General features: G+C 42.6%; 1 protein-coding gene across 1 annotated transcript; it reads right to left on the bottom strand.

Annotated features, from left to right (window-relative positions):
* Window positions 1–1,114: 1,114 nt before the first annotated feature.
* On the bottom strand, window positions 1,115–21,924 carry crim1 (cysteine rich transmembrane BMP regulator 1 (chordin-like)). Its single transcript, XM_049740205.2, has 15 exons — window positions 21,394–21,924; window positions 17,963–18,121; window positions 17,613–17,786; window positions 12,324–12,566; window positions 9,511–9,690; window positions 8,222–8,425; window positions 7,524–7,652; window positions 7,188–7,341; window positions 6,268–6,389; window positions 4,652–4,870; window positions 4,370–4,585; window positions 3,503–3,724; window positions 2,714–2,836; window positions 2,445–2,623; window positions 1,115–2,373 (listed from the first exon to the last, which is right to left on the bottom strand). The coding sequence occupies exons 1-15, from the start codon at window positions 21,689–21,691 to the stop codon at window positions 2,191–2,193; spliced, it is 2,805 nt and encodes a 934-aa protein (XP_049596162.1). The 5' UTR covers window positions 21,692–21,924; the 3' UTR covers window positions 1,115–2,190.
* Window positions 21,925–22,214: the final 290 nt, after the last annotated feature.

Here is a 22,214-nt window from a genome sequence, read left to right as displayed (position 1 = left end):
AAAACGTATTGGAACGCGGCCCCCGAGGACTGGAGTTCGACACCCCTGGAAGCTAGGGTTAGGGTTTCAAACAACTCGTCTGACTTGAAAACAAGTTATTTGTGAGCTTGTTTTGTAGCTTTTACTGTATATAATATGAGGTGCTCATACATTTATTTGGCTTGACTTAGGTTGTGCTTCCAGGTGAATTCCAAAATCAAGCAGATCTTGGAAGTCTGAATTCAAAAAGATTCTTGACCACTTTTTTTCACACATTTATTTCTCAAAATGAGTAAATGTTACAGTTTCACTTATTTACAGGGTTTGGAACAAAGAAATAAATAAAGGCAATACTGAATATAGCTGATTGGTGTAAATGCTCTAAAATGTACAGCAGCTTTGGCTACAAAAGGTCATCCAAAAAGAAAAAACAAACTATAGTATTAATAAATAAAGCTATGTGAAAAAATAAATAGGATACTCTTCTGCTCAACTAATTTCGACTAGCTTTTTACACAAAGTAGAACAAAGAACAGGGCATCTTTCACACTTCATTTTAAAGCACGTTATCATGAGTCCAACAAATCTGAGTCACTAAAACACACCAATCTACCAATTTTGGCATCACAATCATATTTGTTATGGAGAAATAAATTGGCATTGGTCTGAGTGGTGATTGAAAAATGGAATTCTCCTCTGATCCGATTGGTGTAGTACGTTGCCTCCAGCTTGAACAATGTGTGTTTACTGGAGTGCTTTAATGCGCCCACCAAATCCCTGATTAGCATGTTTATCCCTCCAAGAATCCTGCAGTGGCATGGAAAAAAAAAAAAAAAAAAAGCCGGAGAGCGCTACTTTTTTTTTTTTTTAAACGCGTGGCAATCTATTATGCAGTATGTACAATCAGATCAGGAGTGATTATTACTGTTTTTTTTTGGTGTTTTTTAAAGGGCAAGTGAAGCAGTTGTGTTTATCATCAAACCTTTAAGGCTGGTGCATCAATGTTTTAAAAATAATCATTGGCAACATTCACACGCAACAATGTGCAGTTTTGAAGCGGTATGAAACATTCCTTAAATGTTTACTGAGGAAGAAATCATTCTCAAGGCTCCAGAATAATTTTATTACTGGGAGCATTGTGGCCCTTAACTTGAATTTTTATTTTTTGTGGTGCAATTAGAAAATTAAGGGACACACAATAACTCATTTTTATTACACAACTAATAAATTAGATGAAGTGTGGAGAAGAAATTTGCCATCAACAAAAGTAATTATAAAAACGATTAGATCTATTGAGATTAATGAAAAATTGAGTTGCACTCTCTCAAATTTCCAGAGCATTTTGGGGCATTCTGGAGCCCTGACACTGCACCATTTTTGTCTCATCTTCTGCACCTAACATTCTTCCGAGATGCACATCACTCTGATTCAGCTTCCAGATAGTCTGAAATTTGAAAACCAGGTTTTGCAGGATGGTTCTGTTTAACTTGCATGGAAAATCTATTAGTTTCTCTTTTCCTCAAAATATTCCAGCAGGAATCCTTGTGGATGATTTTATAAGATTTATACATGAGGTGGTGGGAATGTTTTGACCAGCATAAATGTTCACCCTAATCAGATATCAACAAAAATAAGAGTCAGCCTAGGACAACATGAATAGGAATACAGTACAGTTTCAATATACACAAACTAAACAGAAAGCACACATTCTAACGCAGGGTGTCTATAAAGCCTGCTGGACTGTTACAATTTGGTGGATCCAAGTGGATTACCAGTTTTTTTGGCCTCCCTGCTAAATGTACTGACAACATCCACGAAGCACTTCTGTAAACTTCGAAGCTTAACCCCTCATCCAGGAACTTTTTTTTCCTCCTCTTCTAGTCCGAAAGGAGTAAAAAAAAAAAAGTGTGTGATAAAGTCTGAGTGAGAATCCTCGGTGATTGTGTAGTAAAGCCAAGTGAATGTGTGTCCTCCCAGAACATTACATCAGTGATGCTGGAGAAGGTCCAAACACACAAGAAAGGTCACATTAAATTGTTGCTTTATCCATCGTGGGGTGTCCTTTTGTTTACCAGTCACATAGAGTTTAGCGTGTAGCAGACTGTGTCCACAGTGTGTGTGTGTGTGTGTGTGTGTGTATGCATAAATCTCCATACAGCAGTACGAGAGAGCATAAGGTGACAAACAGCTCTGATCTGCTGATGTTTGATGTTAGCGCGCCGTCCAGTTGTTTGCCAGCTTGGCTCTGGGGATGCTCATCTTGTCTGTACAGGGAGAACTCATCTCGGGTGAGAAATGGATCCCACAGTCGTTCTTCACGTTCTGAAATTTGTTTTCCTTGGAGGGCTCCATGTACACCACCTGGTTTTTATTCACATGCTTCAGGATGACGGTCTGAAGGGGGAGAGGGTGAAGTTCAAAATGAGCATTTTGTCATTGCAGTATGGATTTACAAATAGTCTCACCTTCTTTGGAGCACTGTAGCAGGACATCTGCACCCACTTTTTTTTTTTGTTGATAAGCAAAGCAACAATGAGGAAGATGATGATGGCCAGGAGGAGACCTGCCAGGATCCAAGCGGCTGATTGGTAGATGAGGGCCATCTCTGTTTGGTTGGGGTAATTTTCACCCAAAATTGGCTCATCTGTTAGATGTTTTCAAAAACAAGCACATCAATGTCAGACAGTGTGCTATTTTGATTTTATTTTTTTCAAATTTAACAATGTCCCCTTACCTGTGTCTGCAACAACTGGTGCTTCTGTGACATCAGCGCTCCCATCAGCCCGCCGCACACTCGTGGTGATCCTTGTTTTGGTAGCGACGGTGGACAACAACACTGGCGCAGATGTCGTCATTTCTTCCCAGACAGAAATAAAGCTTTTATTTTCAAAACGACTTTTGCAATGCAAAAGCCAGCAGACGTACAACAGTGTTATTGTTTCAACTCCCCTCCCTGTGTTTCCATGAATAGCTAGGAATGTTTCTCACCGTGGCTTCATAAAAGCCCTTATGTGAAAGCCAAATAATAAAAACAAAGGGTGCTCAAACGGCATATCAGGCTGAACAATGGGATCCTATGCCGAGGTTTTCCCCTGTAGGAAAAGCTGACGCGGAGCTTCCTGCGCTGCCACAGAGCGAACGTTGCGGTCCGATTCATCCGGGGACAGGAAACACGTGTGAATGTGCGGATGCTCGAGGAATGTTTTTGCTCGATTCGACTGTGTGCGTCGTGTGTGTATCGCCTGGAATGCCGTTGCGAACGACGGTGTTTGCCCGTGCAGCGCCAGAATGGCTGGCCTTAACGAACTAACACATATACACACACGCATTTTCAAACAGGCTTTCCCTCTTTTTGGCAGGTACCGTTATGAATTAGGATCCCCCCCTTCCATCAACAAGCTCTGCCTTGTTCTCCATTATGATCTTTATGTGTGGAAGTTTTGTATCGGCTAATTTTAGTGGTGGACTGTAGGCCCAGAATTAATCAAAAATTGTCTTTTTTTGGGTGTAATGTAAAACTCACCGAGACAGTACGGGCAACACTGGCCCTTGCGTAAGACGGGCACCCTGCAGTTGGCAGGTGGACAGCGCTGGGAGAAACACTGAATGGTGCCGTTGTTGCAGATGCAGCTGGTGCAAGCGTTGGTCTTCCAGGAGTCTCCTGCTAGCAGCACGTCTCCTTCATTGGTGATGCAGTACTCCTGCTGGCTGGTGTTCACCGGCAGCAACGGACTCTGTGTCTCATCTGTGGAGGCGTGGAATCAGTTAAATAAGGTTTCACTTGATCATTTGTCCAGATTGTACTGCTAACATTTACATTAGAGTCACTGATCTAGAGTAGTTGAGGTCTTTGAGTCATATGAGTCTCATCTAAACATGTCTTCTTGGACCATTCTTTGGCTCAGAAAATCTTAATTTTGCGCTACTAAGGCAAACATTGTCCAAAATGTCTCGGCGGAGAATTAAACTTTAACTTGGTGTCAATCAGCAAAACTCACCAGTTAACCTTAAATGTTTTTAAACAAAAAATGAAGGACTAATAAAGTAAGGGGGCAACGATTAATTAACCGAACAAGCATGAAAAGCCAAGACGAGGAAAATGTCAATTCAAGATGCTTCCCAAATGTCCAGTCTAAGCAAGGGATTCCAGCAGGCAGATGTTAATTCAGTCTGATATCTCATCCAACTCTCTCAGGGGCCAAAATCCTCTCCTGACCCGAAGTATTGGCTCAAGACTGTCCACCGTACACATCCATCATAAGGCCCTGTCTGCGGGATATGTATTATTCCCGCATTCCTGGTGACCGTTCCCACATTTATATGAAAGGCTAAGCAAGCCTCTTGCAGTCTGCTCTTGTCAAGGCTTTACTCAAGTCTTTGAGCAACGTACCTAAGCACACGTGACAACAGGTGTCCGGGTTCTTGGTTGGTGTCTGGCACAGAGCCGGGGGACAAACTTCCGTGTCGCACAGCACGCGTCCCTGCCTGCAGGTACAACGTGTGCACTCGTCCAAGTCCCAGGTCTCCCCTTCCACGTAGAACTCCCCCCCAGGAGCTCTGCACACCACCATGTCCATCCCCTCCGGCAGACCACTACCCGACTCATCTAAAGTTTTAAGAGAGGAAAGAAATTGTGATATTTGCAAAGCGTTAGCACGACTTAGTGGCATACCTTCACATGTTGGACAACAGTGGTCAGACTTCACGACTGGATGAGAGCAGCTGGGAACGGGACAGGATATGAGCACACACATCTCCCTTCCGGAATGACAGTAGCAGTCGCGGCAGCCGTCGTGCCAGCTTTCGCCTTCTTCGTATCGCTTGCCATTAGAGGTAAGGCAAAAGCTGGGAACTGGGATGGAGGCGGTGGTGCTGGGGGGGTGAGTATTCTCTGGAAAAAAAAAATAAAAAATATTCAAACAGTTAAAAGACAAGTGAAATACAAACCAACTAAAAAAATTGTATGGTGTAGACTGTTTATTTACAAATACCATAACATTTTTAAAGTATTAAGCATTAGAATTAAAAATGATGTCACAATCTAATATTTCTGAAATACTAAGATCCTGATATGTTTTTGTTGATTGTTATCAAAACAAAACAAATATCCTGTTGCCTCAGAGTCCTGACTTTCCAAAGCCACCAGATGGATTTAACCCAAAGTAGCTTTTATGGATAGTTGGAATCTTCTTGGATTAGAAAGAGAGCCAAACTGAAGTATAAAAAGCAATTCCCATGTGCCCTCCCTTTCATTTTTAAGGAAAAAAAAAAAAAAATCAATACATAATTTACTAACTTTGAACATTTTTGACAAACCACGCAAAAACTTTCCCAGCTCTTTAGGTTAGCATCAGTTTGTTTATATTTAAAGTAAAACTGTGCATCTTTCCTTCGTTTTCTAAAAAGACAGCAGTCATTTGCATGGACTGTAGCATATCTTGAGGTTGAAATATTTATAACACGGCTTAAAAAAACCCATCAACGCTTACCGTAAAATGGAGTATAAATCAGTCATCTGAATTTGAACTTAGAGGTTGGAGGAATCTAATTAGACTTGCACCCAGCTACTGGATAAAGCCAAATACCAACCAAAACCCCAAAAAGGCAAACATTTAAGTCCCCGCAGAAGAGCAGCCAGAGGTCAGAGGAAATCAAAAGTGCAGCTTTGTAAAACAAACTCACACATAGATTTTCCTCATGCTTCCACCCATTTAGCTTGAAACTGACTTACACTGGTTGAATTGTGAGCGTGAAGAAAAAGCGCTAACAATTTGACTATATTTATTATCTCTGAACTTTAATGAGAACCTGTGTTTAGAGTGGCCTGACTATTTGCGTCACGAAAGCTGGGCTGGTTTCCAAACTCATTTTGCTGAATGCAACACTCTTATACCAGCCACAGGAATTTACAGTAGTTGCTTTGATTGCACTTGAAGTGCTAATATAAACAAAGACATGACTGAGCATTGGCAGCATGTGAAATTTATACAATTGGGCAGTAAAACGCTTGACTTAATATATGTAATTATCAAAGTCTCCTACAGAGCATTTTGCCATTTTATTGCTTAATAACAGCTATAAAAGGCCACAAAGTTCTGCAATTACTCAAATTAAAAAAATGTTTGACATAATGACGTCAACAAATATTATTTATTTTGCTGATTATAATTTGTGCATGCATTTTATCGCCAAATAATTCTAAATGTATTTACAGTAATCTTGCATTGCTGCATGTCTCGGCAAATATTCAATTTTGTATTTTATTTTTAACTTTTAATAGTGAGGTACCTTTACACATGCAGATGGAGCAGCCCTTCTTGTTCTGCTTGTAGCCGTCGCTGCAGTGCTTGTCGCAGGTAAAGGGGGGACACTTGACGCAGCGACACATCTCACAGCCGTGCTTGTTGCGACTGTGGGTTGACACACAAACACACACACAACCATAAAACATCAACGCACGAATGTTGTGGCACACAGTGAAATACTAAATGCCGAGGTTTGCTATAATCGACATCTGGACCTGCTTTTCTTCATCGTCGTATTGGCTGCCTTTGAAGGAGACCAAATAAAAAGACCAACATGAGCGAATTTTGCGGTTTGCACATCATACAAACCCAAGACGCATTCTTAATCCAATTCAGATGCTTCCAATTTAACCTGTTGCATCATTATTGCTCCTTAGGCCGCTGGCACTCTAAGTTGGAAGAACTCTGAGAAGTGACTCAGAAGAAGCGAAGAAGTCAACTCGATCTCACAGCACACAAATTTAGAAACCTGCCGTGACCACCGCAGTCAATACTTTAAATTGTAACTCAAAGCAATGCAGAAATAGACTGCTTCACTGACATTCTTTCCTAAGATAAGAATTCCTCTTTTAACTTCAGCAGTTTACACACAAGCTGTGGTTTGCGGGTGGGTTGGAGGGAGGGGGGGGTAGCTAAATATTGATGCACTTGCGAGACCTTAGCCCCTTAAAAGACTGCACAAACCTCAAGTTTCCCTGCTTGAATGAAGTTCTTTGTTCACGAAAAAGCGTTGCAATAAAAGGCTATATTTCACCAGAATACAGTCAAAGACTTTTTACTTTCGTCAGTGAAATTTGTAACAATGCTTTTTACTATACTGTACAACTTTGTCTGATGTCCCAAATAAAAAACAAATATGACAAATGAGTTGGGCTGGATGTGTGCTTTACTATGTGTACTCACACAAATCCATAGGGGCAGGTCTTCGTACAGGTCAAAGGTCGACACCTGGGCACGGGGATGCTGCACTCGCACACTTCACAACCAAAGTCATCCCTCTCGTATCCCGTTGGGCATTGCAGGGAACAATATTTTCCCAGGTCAGGGCAGGAGTCATCTGAAAGAATTGAAAGTGTTTGAATGTGTGAAAAAAACGTTTTCACGTGTTAACAATTTTCGGCCCTAAAATGCCACTTAATCTTCATGTCACTCCCTTAATCTGTTATTACATAAACGTTGGACATATTCCATGATACTTCCACCAATTTCCTCCAACATAAGCGATTAAAGTGAACTTACTATTGAGACACTGGCAAAGCAGACATCCATTGATGTCTTGATAGAAGCCATAAGGACAGTCGTCAGTAGAAAGGCTACAGTTTTCCAGAGGAGGGCACAGCATGGGGCTGACCGTTTCATACGAAGGTTCTGGAGAAAGAAAATTGAGATGGATGGGAGTCGACATCAAATGAAACAATTATATTGTCAGACTTCCATTAGTTGTGTTACTGCAGCCTGAAGTGCTTTTGTAGTACCAATTTTAAATGACTACCTATTCAGACGAGTCTTATTTTCAAGACAAAGAATAATTGCAGATAACTATAGGGCAATTTCACAGAAGAGACAAAAGCACACATCCAGTGTTGTGAAGTCCTGTCAAACATTTCCTGCCTCACTCAAATGGGAGGAACGACGTAATGAGCTGTAACTAATTATGCTCACACACACACACACACACACACACACACACACACATAAAAAGGGGGCTCCAATTCAATTACGCAGCCCTCCTGTTTTGCAACTATGATGTTCCTCACACACAGGTGGGTCTCATTTTGGCGGGCAAGAGTAATAAAAGGGACACAAAGAACCCCGCAGCTTAAAGAATGCTCTGCGGCCTCCGCTTTAATGATCCCATGCCGACGTTGCCTCCAACACACGCTCGCTTTGTAAAACCTTGAATCATTTCTATTTCCATCACGTACTGCTCTGTATACCTTCACAGAAGGGGCAACATTCTCCGGGGATCTTGACGGGATTTTGGCAGCTTTGTTTGCAGGCCATGGCCGTGCAGTGAGGTTCGCCATCCACGCACTGGCAGAAGGTGCAGTCGTCCTCCTTCCACTGCTCCTCGTGTGGTCGCAATTTGTTGTTCACCCAGCAACTGGCCTTTGTGCTGTCCACTGACAGTAACTCCACATCTGGGTAAGAAAGTAAAGCGGAGGGGTGCGAAAATAAAAAACTCATTCAGATTGATGCGGTCGTTTGCTTTGGCGACCTTGGAGCGAGACTAAAACCAATGCCTGGCTCTAATGTATGTTGTGTGCCCCTACTGTAAGCAGAAGCCAGGAATATGATCCTCCAAGGGGGAGCTAATAAGAAGAGGAAACTGGCCAGACACCAAAAGCTATGAAGAAGACTCTGTTGGATTTGGATGACTTAGGGTTCCTGACTTATGAATGGATTTAACTTGAATGAGAGCTTGGAATGTGGCTGTTTCATCACGCGTCCCTGACATGGTTTCAACTCGGCGGGGGTAGCCAGTCATAAATGCTCGGCGAAGGTCGGTTATAATTTGACTACAAAGCAAAAAGAACTTTAGATATATAATCCAAAAAGGAAGTTGTGTTACAGTTTTAGATATTTCCGCTGTAAACCGGAGAAGATGGATTGTCCGACAGTTTATGCTTGGACCATTTATTTGATTTCATAAATTAAAAGACTTTGATGTTGTTACACAACTTGTTGGCAGGAGAAAAAGGTAACATTGCATTTCCATGGCCCTCCATTTTCTTTTTTCACAAACATTTAAGAAACTTAATAGTAGAAGTGAGGATGACATTCAAATTAAATTTGTTAGAGGTGAGGGATGTTAAACTTTGATATCCGCTCTCTCATTTTCCATTTTTACACAGCACACTGTTTGGAGCATAATGAAGAGTAAAAAAGTGACTTTTCAAATCATCAAATATATAATGCTATGAGAGAATATCATTTGCAGTTCCTGCTTGAGATTGTGTCATTTCATTTTATTGCATATGAGCCAGTGGACCATATGCACAGCAAGGTATTTAGCATTTCCAGTGGAAAGGTCAAGTGATGTAACAGTTTCCACTGTGGATTATTTTCATGGTCGTAGAACATCTGACAGAAAAATCAATCAAAAAAAAATTTAGTTAAGTAATTCCAGTAGACTGCAAGTGAAATTTGATGAGTTTGACCCTGTCACTATGCTTATTATTTTATGTTTTGTGTATTTCCTATAAGAAAAAAAAAAAAAACATACCTATGCAGACAGGGCAACACTCGCCCTCAGGAATGTAAAAGTTCTCACAGTCGAGCTCAGCGCACTCTGCCTTGGAGCAGAAAGAGATTCCTCCCCGGCATTGGCACAGCCAGCAAGGGTCCATGCGGTACACTTCGCCGTTGGAGTACTCCTTTCCATTGTGGACACACTTAGGGGAGACTAAAGAGAGGGGGGGGGGGGGGGGGGGGGGGGGGGAAATGAAAACACAATTAACCTTAAAAAGCTCTAAGTCGACAATCGGGCAGTGCTGGAGTTTGTCTTGGTGAAAAGCCATTTTCATCACCCGACACAAAAAAATGATTGTCCTCTGTTGGCAGTCATTGAAAACCAACTTAGGTCGATGGCTGAGGTTAACCATAAGGGTTGGTTTGCTATGTGTTACACAATGAAGCCAAGGCGATGGGGAGAACTTTCTGTCAGGAGCTTGCTGTACAGCGCAAAAGAAAACAAAAGTGGTTGTGAGGTTTTGGCAGAAAGTGTGGCAGGAGGAGTCAATCAAACCCTCTATACTAAAAATCGTCTTTGTTACACCACGTTTTGGACAAGTCTCATACCTCAAATAAGTCTGTTAAGAATTCCAAACTAAGTAGGTGGTGATGAAAAGTTGGGTAATTTTTGTATGATCGGAATTGAAAACAGCAACGACCATCAGATACAAATGATGCAAGCGATAAAAGAGTCCAACGATTTACAGAGCTGTCAGTTCATACCCCCACAAGCTAAATGAGCTTTAACATTGGCAGTCATACTATAAGAATCCCCAAGATAAAGTAGAGTAATGACATTTCAAAGTTTTGTAAATTTATATCCGAGTCAAGCTGAGCTCCTTGAGAGCAATTACTACGCTGAGCTCACCCTTCTTGCTCAACACCCGACGTCAAGTTTCGGAAAACAAGTGTTGTTCCGAACACCTACACCCAAAGTTGAGTACAAAAGACGTGCCAAGCTCATTGTCAATCCAAACAAACAGAACCATTAGTAACTTTTGTAGCCTGCCTGCTTTGCTCTTTTCCATCTAATCAGTCCTTTCGAGCCAATAATGGCACAAGTTTGAAAACAGGTGGAACACGTTGTCACTGCAACCCGCAGTGCCGGACAAACCCCAAGGCCAAGTGGGACAAACTCACAGCCAAGTGGGCAATGGAAACATGTGAGTCATTCCAATAGTGGATACAATGTGACAATGAGCGCATGTGGTGTTTAATTCTAGTCTCTGACATCGGCTCAGTCCTCTGAGATTTCTTGTCAGTACTTTTTTTTGGCCATTATTTACAGCACAGGTGTCAAACTCAAGGCCCGGGGGCCAGATACAGCCCGTCGCATCATTTTATGTGGCCGGCGAAGACAAATTGTGCATCAAATTCGTGTGTCGTTACTAGAATCGCAAATTGTCTTCACTTTTAATATCTTTTTTAAAAATATTTGACCAGTTTTTACTCGTCTGATTTGAAAAGGAGTTATTTGTCAGTTTGTTTTGCAGCTTTTACTGTATATAATATGAGGTGCTCATACATTTATTTGGGTTGACAAGTCATAATGGCCCTCCGAAAGAAGCTATGACTACAATGCGGCCCGCGAAAAAAATGAGTTTGACACCCCTGATTTACAGTAAAACATTTCACTTTGAACAATCTGCAACAAGATTCCTGAAGCTGTAATAAGGCAACAATGGAAGAAAAATTAGGGCTATTATTTATATAGACCCCGACAGGGATGAGCGGTGACAGCGAGTCTTTGTGCCTGTCCTCGTCAACGTCCCCGTCTATTGAACTTTGCGTCACCAAGCTCAGGCATGCATGGCAAACAGACAGTAAGGGCTACACAAAAGGCATCAAGCCTTACACCCAAAGAGCAACAGACACTTGTTATCAAAACACTGATCCCACGGCCCCCGCGGCTGCCATTCAGCCCCCGCCAGCCTGCCGGACTCGATTACCCTCCCGACTGGCAGAATGAAGCACATAAAAAGCATTCCCATCAATGAACTGTTGAACCTTTTCCCTCTGGACGTGTGACCAGACAGAAACCCTTTGACACTGCACTTCTGTTGAACAAATTCATAGCCTAAGCACTTTTTTTGGTCACTGGGTTTGTTAAGTCCATTAATTCCAGGACATGGCGTCCATTTATACATGTAGAAGAGCCAGAATGGGAATTTATTCTGTTGGTAAAACAGTGAATATTTGTTGAGAGTGCAGAGTAAACAGAACACTCGTACAGGTCCCCTCCCAGCCTCTCTCGGGGGGCCTGAAACATGAAGCAGGATTTGGACTTAGAATTCTAGTTTGCAGCGCTGTTGTGATGCTGGCCCGCTACAAAAAAGCTGCACAAACAGCAGCAAGGTCTCTGAGGAAGTTACTCAAGACACTCATTGTATTTCCTGGATGAGCATTACATGAAAAATGTTAATGGTCTACAGAGGGAATTGCTTGAGTCATTCATCTTTGTCAGATCTGTTTAGGTGGCTAAAAGACTGATTACAGCACTTTCTGTTTACAGCATGACATCATTAGAGTAATGTTGCATGATTTTTATTTGTTCTCCACATGTTCCCAGATCATAGTTTTGAATAATTCTAAAAACACATTGGCTCACTACACCAGCTTCATCTAATAGATTCTTTTTAGGGGTAAATCTCGAGCTACTATAATCTGCAACTTTGTGTGATTTTGGTCTGCAGGAGCATGAGGGAATGATTGCCTCGAAGATAAAGATGAATATCACCCCTCCACAACCCCCCAGTGGGAGAGCAGTCAGAACTGTTTGTGTAACGTGCAGTTGGGTGATCTCACCTTTTTGGCACTCAAAGACATCACAGCAGTCTCCAGGCTGACCACTGGCCTTGCTGAGTGGCACAGCACGTTGTCCACTTGGACAGTTGGGCTGGCGGCAGACCCCGAAGTCACAGGTGCACTGGGGTGGGATAGAGGGGCAGCAAGCAGCAGGGGGGGTGTAACTCTTGGTTAGGACTGAGCCTTTTGGGCATGATGACACCTGGAGAGCAGGACAGGTAATGCTGGAACACCTTTGCTCCTCTGAAATAGACACACATGAAGACATGTAAACATGCGCAAAGCATACCGTATTTTCCACACTATAAGGCGCACCTAAAAACCTCAAATTTTCTCAACAGTGATTCTTATAATCAGGTGCGCCTTATATATGGACCAATATTGAGCCACTACAGCAGGCGTGTCCAAAGTCCGTCCCGCAGGCCAAATGTATATATCTTATATATGAACAAAGTTTTAAAATGGGCCATTCATTGAAGGTGCGCCTTATAATCCGGTGCGCTTTATAGTGCGGAAAATACGGTACATACACTTTAAATATTTGTCACTTGCAAAATAAGTGTGTGATTGGCAACAATTCAAGATCTTGTAATTAGATAGGTGACTTGAGCTAGCATTTAAATAGCGTTGCCATTTGGCCAAGGATACTTGGCCCTTCTAATAAGAAAAAAACAGATTCATCTTTGTACACAGGACGTTATAAGCCAAAGAATGAACGCAAGCTTACATGCATCAGTTTAAACGTGTTGGCTATTTAACACCTCAGTCGAGCAACTCTACAAAGACGCTACTCCCATTTTGGCGAAAAACCAACGTTCACCAACACAAACCCACACAGTCATTAGATCCCCACTTGAGTCTGTGACAGCTTTACGGCGTCCTGTCAGGGCGCTACTCTAGACGTGACAAGGCCCTCACATACCTCGCTAAAGGGGTTTCGAATCCCACCCGGCATGGGTAGCTTGGATCAAAATCCAAACAGCTCCTCTTTTCTTCTCCCTACTCAGCTTCACTTGGCATGTGTCCGTCTATACATTCACCAGAGCTACCATAATAGATGTGATACCCTTGTAAAGGGAAAGATGGGTTACTTCAAATGTGGGCAAAGGATATATTTTGGAGGCTGTTCAGGAAAAGAAAAGTGGAAGGCCTCTTTGTACCAACATTGTTTGAGAACTGAATCTACTTTACCAAGATTGGATTACCTCATCTGACAGGACATCTCATCTATTCTGTGTTTCAGTGCTACGGTGATGTATAGAGCACTTGCAGAGCATGGACTTCATATTCTGTCCTCTAATTGTCAATCAATTTATGAAGCAATTTCCTGAACATAGAGTACTTTTGAAAGCAGAGATGTCAGATGAGCAAAATCCAGTAAGTGCTCATTTAAATCTTTACTGACTGCAATGTGTCAATAGACAATGTTGTTACAATCTAATTTAAGTTTTGGCTGTACTTGAAAGTATTTGCTTGCTCATACAATGTGCGGTTTGTGACGGAGGTTAAAACCCAGATGCTGATGTTGTGTGATCGTTTGTGGGGTTTGGGTTGCGTGTCCAATCCTTGATGAGTTTCCCAGATTGGAACGTGCTGGCTACATGGTAGAACGTGACTGATTCCATCTGAGGATATGTCTCATCCCTGATATTTGAAGCGCTACCAGAGAGGCCCTTAGAACGTTGCCACTGAAATAGGGAAACCAAATGGGAGAGAGAGAAAATTTCCAATCCAGGACTTTGATGACCATACTTCACACAGTCTATCCCATGCTTTACATTTAAGGACCTGGAAAGTACTGAAAGATGAAACAGAAAATTGGGAAAACACTTTTTTCTTTTTGCCTTTGATAAATAGAGCAGGAGCGTGATGTACGTATATTTACTGTACCATTCATTCAGGCAGCAAGGGAATAAATAGTGAGGACTTCCACAAAGCTCTCATTGAAAGGAGTCAGAAATTCAAGGGAAAGCCCTGTATTCAAGATTTTTGGCCTTATTCCTACAGTGGAGTTAAATAAACATCTTGTGATTGGATTACCTAGAATGAGTTTTAACTCCGTCTTGTTTCAAGACTGGTTTTGCATATGAAAACCTCATGTGGCGGAAAAGTCATAGAAAATGCTTTGGAATGATCTGCTTCTGCACTGAAAAACACTTTGGATGTCTTCTCGAGAATGTTGATTACTCTTTCACGCTGATAATGGCTGGGGTTAGAGTGCACTGGGGAAAAGCAGCTGTCAGACACACTATTGTCATTCAAATGAACAGAATAAATAGAATCCATTTGCAAAACCGTCCGCCCCTTGCACGTCTAATTGATATAATTTTCTGTCTGGCACAATTTCAAATACAATGGAGGATGGGAAAAGTCAACAGCAAATGTGTTGTTTGTGCTTTTTTACTAAGCATGGATGGGTCTAATTAGAAGCAAATTTTCTATTTAATGGCGGCCTTAGTCCAGTTTGCTCAGACACAAAAGGCCTGATTTGGTATGCTTGATTAAGGGTCTCGGCCGAAATCACATTTTGTGTCTTTGTTCAACACCGTAGGGGCAAAGACGAAGAAGAATAAACCTGCCCCCCCACTCACGGCCATGCACAAAGCCATCTGAAGTTGGTCTTGGAGGAGTTCGGATAAGAAAATTGCACAGAATGAGCTTCTTTGTCAACAATGCGTATTTCTGGCATCTCATTGAAGAAAGAAAAACATCTACTTTCTAAATGTTTTTTTTCTTCCCTTCAAGCTAGGGCACAAGGCGAGCAGTCTTTCCCCAAACCAGAGCGCTTCAGCCAGGCAGAGGAGACTTGTGTTGACAGCCTCCGTTTACTCATGGAAAAAGCGCACAATGCAAGTTCTGTTCACCAACTGACTTTGGAACCGAGTCAGCAGAGAACAAAGCTGTCTCAGTCCAGCTGCCCTCCGTGGATTTTTGGTCTATCCTAAGGTTGCTTCACAATAGGGACACATCAGGCCGTCTCTAGTGTAAAAACTGTGGGGGCCTGGCTTCATGCCCAACAAGAAGATCCAGCTGGGAGGGTCGGCATTGTTTTCGGTGTGTACGAGCAAGTGTGAGGCCCGCGGTGCAGGGTACTTTGTTGGGAAATTGACACCATGGGCAGAAGCTCGTGGATATGATAGTCTGCGTAGTACCTGCCAACAGGACCGACTGCACATTAATTAGAGATTATAATCTGAAGAGGAATTTGAGAATTTTCTGAAGAAGCACCACTACAACAGTGGGCTGCTCAATTATGAAAAAAATATTAATCATTATTATTTTTGTAATAGTACAATTATTCAAATAATCATTTATTTGGGGGGAAAAACAAGAACATTTTTAAATGTTAAAAAAAACTTTCTTTGAATCACTAATAATGAGTTTTTTTGGACCAAACAAAATTGATAAAATTTATTTTGAAATTTAAAAAAATTGCAAATAAATCAATTCAAGTATCGTTTTCTTGTATAGTCAGTGCGTTGGATATTAATAGTTTTTTTTTTTTTACAGTTGTGCCAATCTCGTGTAGAGTAATAATCATAATTGTAATTCAATTTCAATTAATTTCACAGCCCAACTGTACCATGCCAAACCAAGTCGAGTCAAGAGATTCTGAGTTTGAATCTCAGCTCAAGCCTTTGTGATCACCCCTGTGCTTGCATGGATTTTCTCCATCTGGCTTCCTCCCACATTCTAAAAACATGTAGGTTAGGTTATTTGAAGACTCCAAATAGGTGTGAACTGCTTGTCAGTCTGCGCCCTGTGAACATGACGAGGACGAGCTATATTGAACATGGCTGGAGACATGTTTATTGTAGTTACAGTTTCCACGGCGGTACCAGATCGAGCTATGGGATAGCGGCAAAATATTAGGGACATCTCTCAGCACGATGTAGTTCATCTAAACAACTAAAATATATATATATTATATACAAATATTAATATCTACTATCTAGAGCTATTTATTCTTTATTATTATTTGATAGTGAAGTTGCACATAGTATGAAATATAAAAAGGGCAAAATATTAAAATTGAATAAACTGGAAAATCCACACGGGATTGTGGTAGTGTATATTTACACGTACCGCTATCTGCGAGCGACTGATAAGGCTCGAGTATTATGTGCCGCCAATTGTATGACATTGTTTGTGCTTATTCATATCAGCAAAAAAAAGGGAGGGAAATTCCTTCCAAGTAGCAGTCAGAAACGTTATCGGGAATTACACATCAACTCTCGGCGAGTGTAAAATGACCCAACACTACCGTTCAAAGCGACAAGCCTGAAAGAAAAACCTCATCAAAATATTTGGCTTCACTTGATTTCCTATCTTCCAAAGTCTGCACCGCCTCCTCTCCTTGCACTTATCACGTCCTTCTCAGTACCGGACATTAGGGAGTGTCTGCTCACCACATTGCCTCGGATCAAATGTTTGCAGCCACATTACATCAGCGACTTGTAAACCGGTGGAAAACAAGATTGTGGTCAAAAATAAAGAACAAGACGTCACCGAGAGCGGCTAGCAATGTGGTTGCAATATCATGACACAATCTTTGGGACCGTCGAACTGAATGTCATGTTTCTGAAATCATTAGGCTGGTTATCTCAAGTAATCAATCAAGGAAATAATTTTGAGAGAGAAAAAAAAAATCTGAATATAAGCTCAAAAATCAATTATGAATTTATCTATGGGCGCTCACAAGAGGGAGCAAGCAGACTTGCAACATTCTGCTGTAGCTGCAAGAGGAAGTACCTCTTGATGGGAGACAAAGGAAAATGTCTGGCCGGGGCTTCAGTGAGACTAGATAATTATCACACACAGACATGTGCACAGACACACAAGTTCAAATGAACACAAACTGAATACGATATGTAGCTGGAAGGAAGCACATTTGCTTCTTAATGAGAGGCCATAAAAGTGCGCTGAAAAATGCTGTTTACTCTTTTCACTGGTGTGAGTTGAAACTGTCATCAGCTTTGGGATGAAAGTTCTCGCATTGTCACTGAAGGCTTTAATGATGGTGCTTTTGATGAACGCAACTTCCTGGATGAACAAACAACTACTCTCAACTATGAGTCACAAAAGAAAGGTTTGTTTGGTTTCTACTGTTTGACTAAAGGCCATTCATTGCCATCAGAAAATTATTGCAGAAACTTCTCAGCTCAACGAGGTTGGACAAAAACAAATACAGCAACCTCTTCTTTGTTATTAAAATATCATTCTGTTAATGCAGAATAACAGTACAGGACTACCGGTGGTTGCTCATTGGCAGTTCAAGCTGAAAGTTACCTGCGGCTTCCTGGCATTGGCTGCGGTTGACGTAGGCAAAGTGGTGGCTGCAGCTTTGAGACTCGCACACACAGCCACCAGTGGTCAGGTTACATCCAGAGAACACGCAGGCCGGGTTGGACGGTCCCACATATTTCTGCCTGTGTCTGTCCCGGGGCTCTTGGTTCCGACCCTCTGGATAGACCCACAGAGGAGTCATCGATGAGTCACAAAGAAACAGAAGTCTTAACGTGTGTGTCATCACTACGATATCTAGTTAGTCACATCTGAACGACATCTGTTGAGGATTAGGACCATTACGGATCTGTTGAGAAACCTACTTAGCTGTGAAATGGAAGGAGCTGGCTTACCTGAATGGGCCTTCATGCAGGTCTCCTGGTCTGGGTAGGTGAAAGATACCAGGCAGGTGTGTCTGGCATCACACACACATTGACCTTCTTCTCTGTCGCAACCCGTCATCAGCGGGCATCGCTCATCTTCCAGGCCAGCCTCTGGATGGTCTGGAAGCACTGCAGATTTAAGAATACGAAACACGAGCATGTCACTTGAGCTGATGAGTATTCAGAATTTTTATTCTAAGAGCTTACTAGACACAATTCGGCAAGGCCTCTTTTGTAACAGTTACTGAAGTGTAATTGCGGGTTGCCCTTCCTCTTCCTTCCCTTGTTGTGCCATGCTACTCCAAGCATTGAACTCATTTCTCATGCTTTTGTTCCACAGCATGGGGCGCTCCCAGCCAGTGAATCCTTTCTCCTTCCTAGAAACGCCTCCTCCGTACCAAGGCCACTTGCACTAGAGACATTACAGCAGATATCGTTCTTTTGCCAGTCACGCCTCTTTCACAGAGATGCTACATTCAAGCCAAGCTACACTTGAACCATTCTTGATCGAAGGAATGACGGAGACAAAACTACAGGATTAGAAAGGGCCCTTACATAGACATTAGCCATATTGTTCCTTTCCTGTGAATGCATGACTAAACACTACCGCATACAGCAAATTGTCCTTTTTTCATAGTTGTCAAAGATCAGCAAGAATGGCAGCAGAGTAAACAGGATGAGACAAAGTGTGACACTTTCCCAAGCATGTGGCTCCCATGGCTCATTAAAACCACGATGAAGCTCAATTTGAGCTTATTTTAACTCTCTGGCAATGAAAAGTTGGAATGATGCATACCTTTCTGTATTCCTCAGCTCAAATACTAAGAATTCTTTTTTTTTTCCTCCGATTGGAGTTATCCCAATTAGACGAAAAGACATCCACTTGGGTTTCTGATCATTAGAATGAAAAATGTCTCAAATGATTCACTGTGACAATGAAGACAAGCATATTAAATTAGCTCTTTCCCCAAGTTCCGGATGGTTAGGCTGATGATTCCCAAGTGATGACAGATGCTAACGAGCTTTGAACTGCGCACGACTGAACGAGGAGGCGATGTTACCTTTATTTAACTCGAGTCATTCTATGCTGTTAATAGCTCTCGCAGGCAGCCAGAAAAAGAAGTCTTTTCAATAAACCAAAACCCTCTGATTTCCTTTCACCTTGAAATGATCCTCGAAAAAAAAATTCCAACCAAAAGTTTTCTAGTCGCTAGCGAGGTACTTAGAGAAGGGCAAAGGGAGTCCAAAACAGTCAATGAAAGACCGAGCGAACATTGTTTATGCAAAGCCTGCCTGACCACGGTCTAGTCTGACCTGGTTATCTGGGATCTGGCTTGGCATGACTCTGGCCAAAGCCCGTGGCTTCATCCCAGGGGGATCCTTCTCTCAGCCACTCAGTCTGCTTGTCTTGGCATCCACAATCGGGATGAGAAAGCTGACCTCTAGAGGCCCTTTGGCTGATAGGGAGCTAAAAAGGAAGTCTTTGAAACATTAGATAATACCAGAGGAAGAGAGAAGGCATGTAAAGTAGCAATTCTGGTAGAACCTATACAAAGTCGAAGGAAGGAAATGAGGCTGGAGGCTCGAGAACTTCCAAACAAATCGTTTATCGGTAGCAATGAAGACTGGTTGATTTTCACCTGCCTGTCAGGCAGATTACAGATAAGTCAAGAGGTCTTGATGACTCTCCTTTGAAGCATGTCGTTGTATACTCAAGACACGGCACGCAAACGGAAGGGGCTGCATTTTTTCTGCATATTTTGCATATTTTGTCTACACTCAGTGTAGACAATTTATCCAAAGTGTTATTTTCTTTTACGACCAACATTTTTCTCAGGCTAATGCAATCATTCCACTTTAGAAAACATGGAAGGAAACACTTAGCCGGTCATTTTTAACATACTTCAACGGCAGCATCCTCTTTAACAGCAGATCTTGTATTTGAACATGTCATGATGATGTAAACCAGCAGATTAACAAGGGAATCCTGCTCAAGCAGCACACCTGCGCTGGAGCATTCTTGCTATTCCACACTAGCACATTGTGACCACCCAGAACACCAGAACATTGCCCAGAAAAGCAAAGGGATCAGAAAGTGGAAACATTTACCCCCTACTGCTGATTGCTGGTCTAATCACTTTAAGACCTTTGGAGCTTGAGGAGGGAAATCTGGGATCAGTCTTGAGCAGCCTGCCTACTGTGGCCCCTGAAAACATACCGGGAGGTGTTGATTTACCCCCACCTAGACCCTCTAGCTACGAGACTTGAGGGTCAGGAGCATGCTCCAAGAAGCCTGGAGCCACAGGACCAGAGTCACACAACTCAATCAGAGGAGCCATTAGGTCGTACCAGAGCTACTCGTTTGAAGACGAGGTGCCCTCCCGCATAAGGCACAATCAAGAGCTGTGTCTCCCGGGATGGCTTGGGGGTTGTGACCTTTGCTAATTCTTCTGGAACCTTGACTTCGACCACCCTTACAGAGGGACGATTGAAGGACTGGGTCAAGGGAGGCAGACATGCACTGAGAGCTGTCAGTCCTCTTCAATCTTCACCCACGGGGCAGGACAGAGTGCAGGTGGAGGGTCTGGTTGCTTGTTCCTCAGTGGAAAGCCACTGCTACTTCATTTGCTGTGGATGTGGAACCCGACACCCTCGCACATTGCTTTGAAGTGCGCAAAGTTACACAAATACCACCGGGAATGAGCACATCCTAAAAGTAATGCAGCTTGGTCATGGAAGAAATGTTCCAACTTTCAAAACGCTCCCATGCACAGTCCTTCTAGTGTGAACCCATCTCAAGTGACAACCTTGTGAGTTTTTTAACAGCTAGACTTGCCAGGACTCAAGTGCGTGTAATTCATTTTGCCAAACATATTGTCATGCTCTGGACCAGAGTGCCTCAAGCCTCAAAGAAAAGAGCATGAAAACCTGGAAAGTCTGCTGGCAGTGAAGAGCACTTAGTTGTGGAGCTGCTCCAAGCAGACAGAGGGCACACACTCGTAGTCACTACTGCCAGGACTGGACTGGCTGATTTAAATATTGTATAGCCCATGCTTGTGGCACAACTGTCATAAAATAGAGGTACAGCATAAGTTCATTTTCAACACAGGGAAATTATCCCTCACAAGTGATGCACTTTTCTAAGGGGTTACACAGAGGTCAATTTCTGGGTAAAATAAAGAGGACTAATCATTTTAACTTTTGACAAGGGCAAAAATAAAGGCTACAGGTACTGCACCCCACGCTGTCACTCAAATATCAATGTTGCAAAATGTTAAGCGGCTATTCATGGTCATGATTCTACTTCTTTCAGTCATGCGGGCAAATCTATTAAAAAATACTGACAAAAAAATCCCAAGACAAATAAAAATGATATATGACAACCTGCAGGTTCCACTCACTTTTACACACCCCAATTTCAGGGATGGCTGCAGGTCCAGTAGAGTTGACAGAGGCGCATGTCAGCCCGAGGGAACAGTAGCCGAGACTCCAGTCCGCCCCCCCGCACGGCTCCCACTCCAGGCGGGCGCAGTGATCGCAGCACCCGCAAGGATCCTTGGCCATGGTCCGACCACCATCACAGCCTTGTGTCGCTTTAGCGGGGCACGTCCGGAGATTGCACGGCGTGCACTCGTTTGCATCAAGCACCCGAACTAGATAGAACACGATCAAAAGCAAAGCGAACTTCTTGGGGTACATCTTGGGGTAGGGGACCCAAAATAATCTCGTGTCGAAAAGTTACTGGGAAGTCCGCCGTCTTCCCTAGAGGCACCACGATCCAAATTAAAAAATTCTACTACTGCAATGTAAACTCACGTCCCTGGAGTGATGAAACACGTGCAGCAATCCTAAAACTCGGATCGGATCGGACCTGCTACTGCTGCTGCTGCCTGCTGACAGCCACAACACGCGGACGCAAACTGAGACTCAAATTGACACAGCAGGCATTTGGAAATTAGCGGTGCACCCCTCCCCCTGACTGACACCGGTACCGACCAGTCACATGGAGCCAAAGGGAAGGGAGGACCGCAGCCCATGGACCGCGTGTTTGTTGCGCAATGATGCTATACTGAAGAACTTTCAATGAACTCAGAAGTGAGAAATGAGCAGAAGTGTGGATGGATTCTACTCATTTACTCAAGCAAAAGTAAATAGGTTCACTGAGACATATAATATTTAAGCTCCAAGACAAAACATAAAAAATATTTTTTAGGCCTACTGT

This window comes from Syngnathus scovelli, chromosome 14 (assembly GCF_024217435.2).
Source record: "Syngnathus scovelli strain Florida chromosome 14, RoL_Ssco_1.2, whole genome shotgun sequence".
In the NCBI taxonomy this organism is placed as follows: Eukaryota; Metazoa; Chordata; class Actinopteri; order Syngnathiformes; family Syngnathidae; genus Syngnathus; species Syngnathus scovelli.
This window is presented reverse-complemented; position numbering and strand designations above follow the sequence as displayed.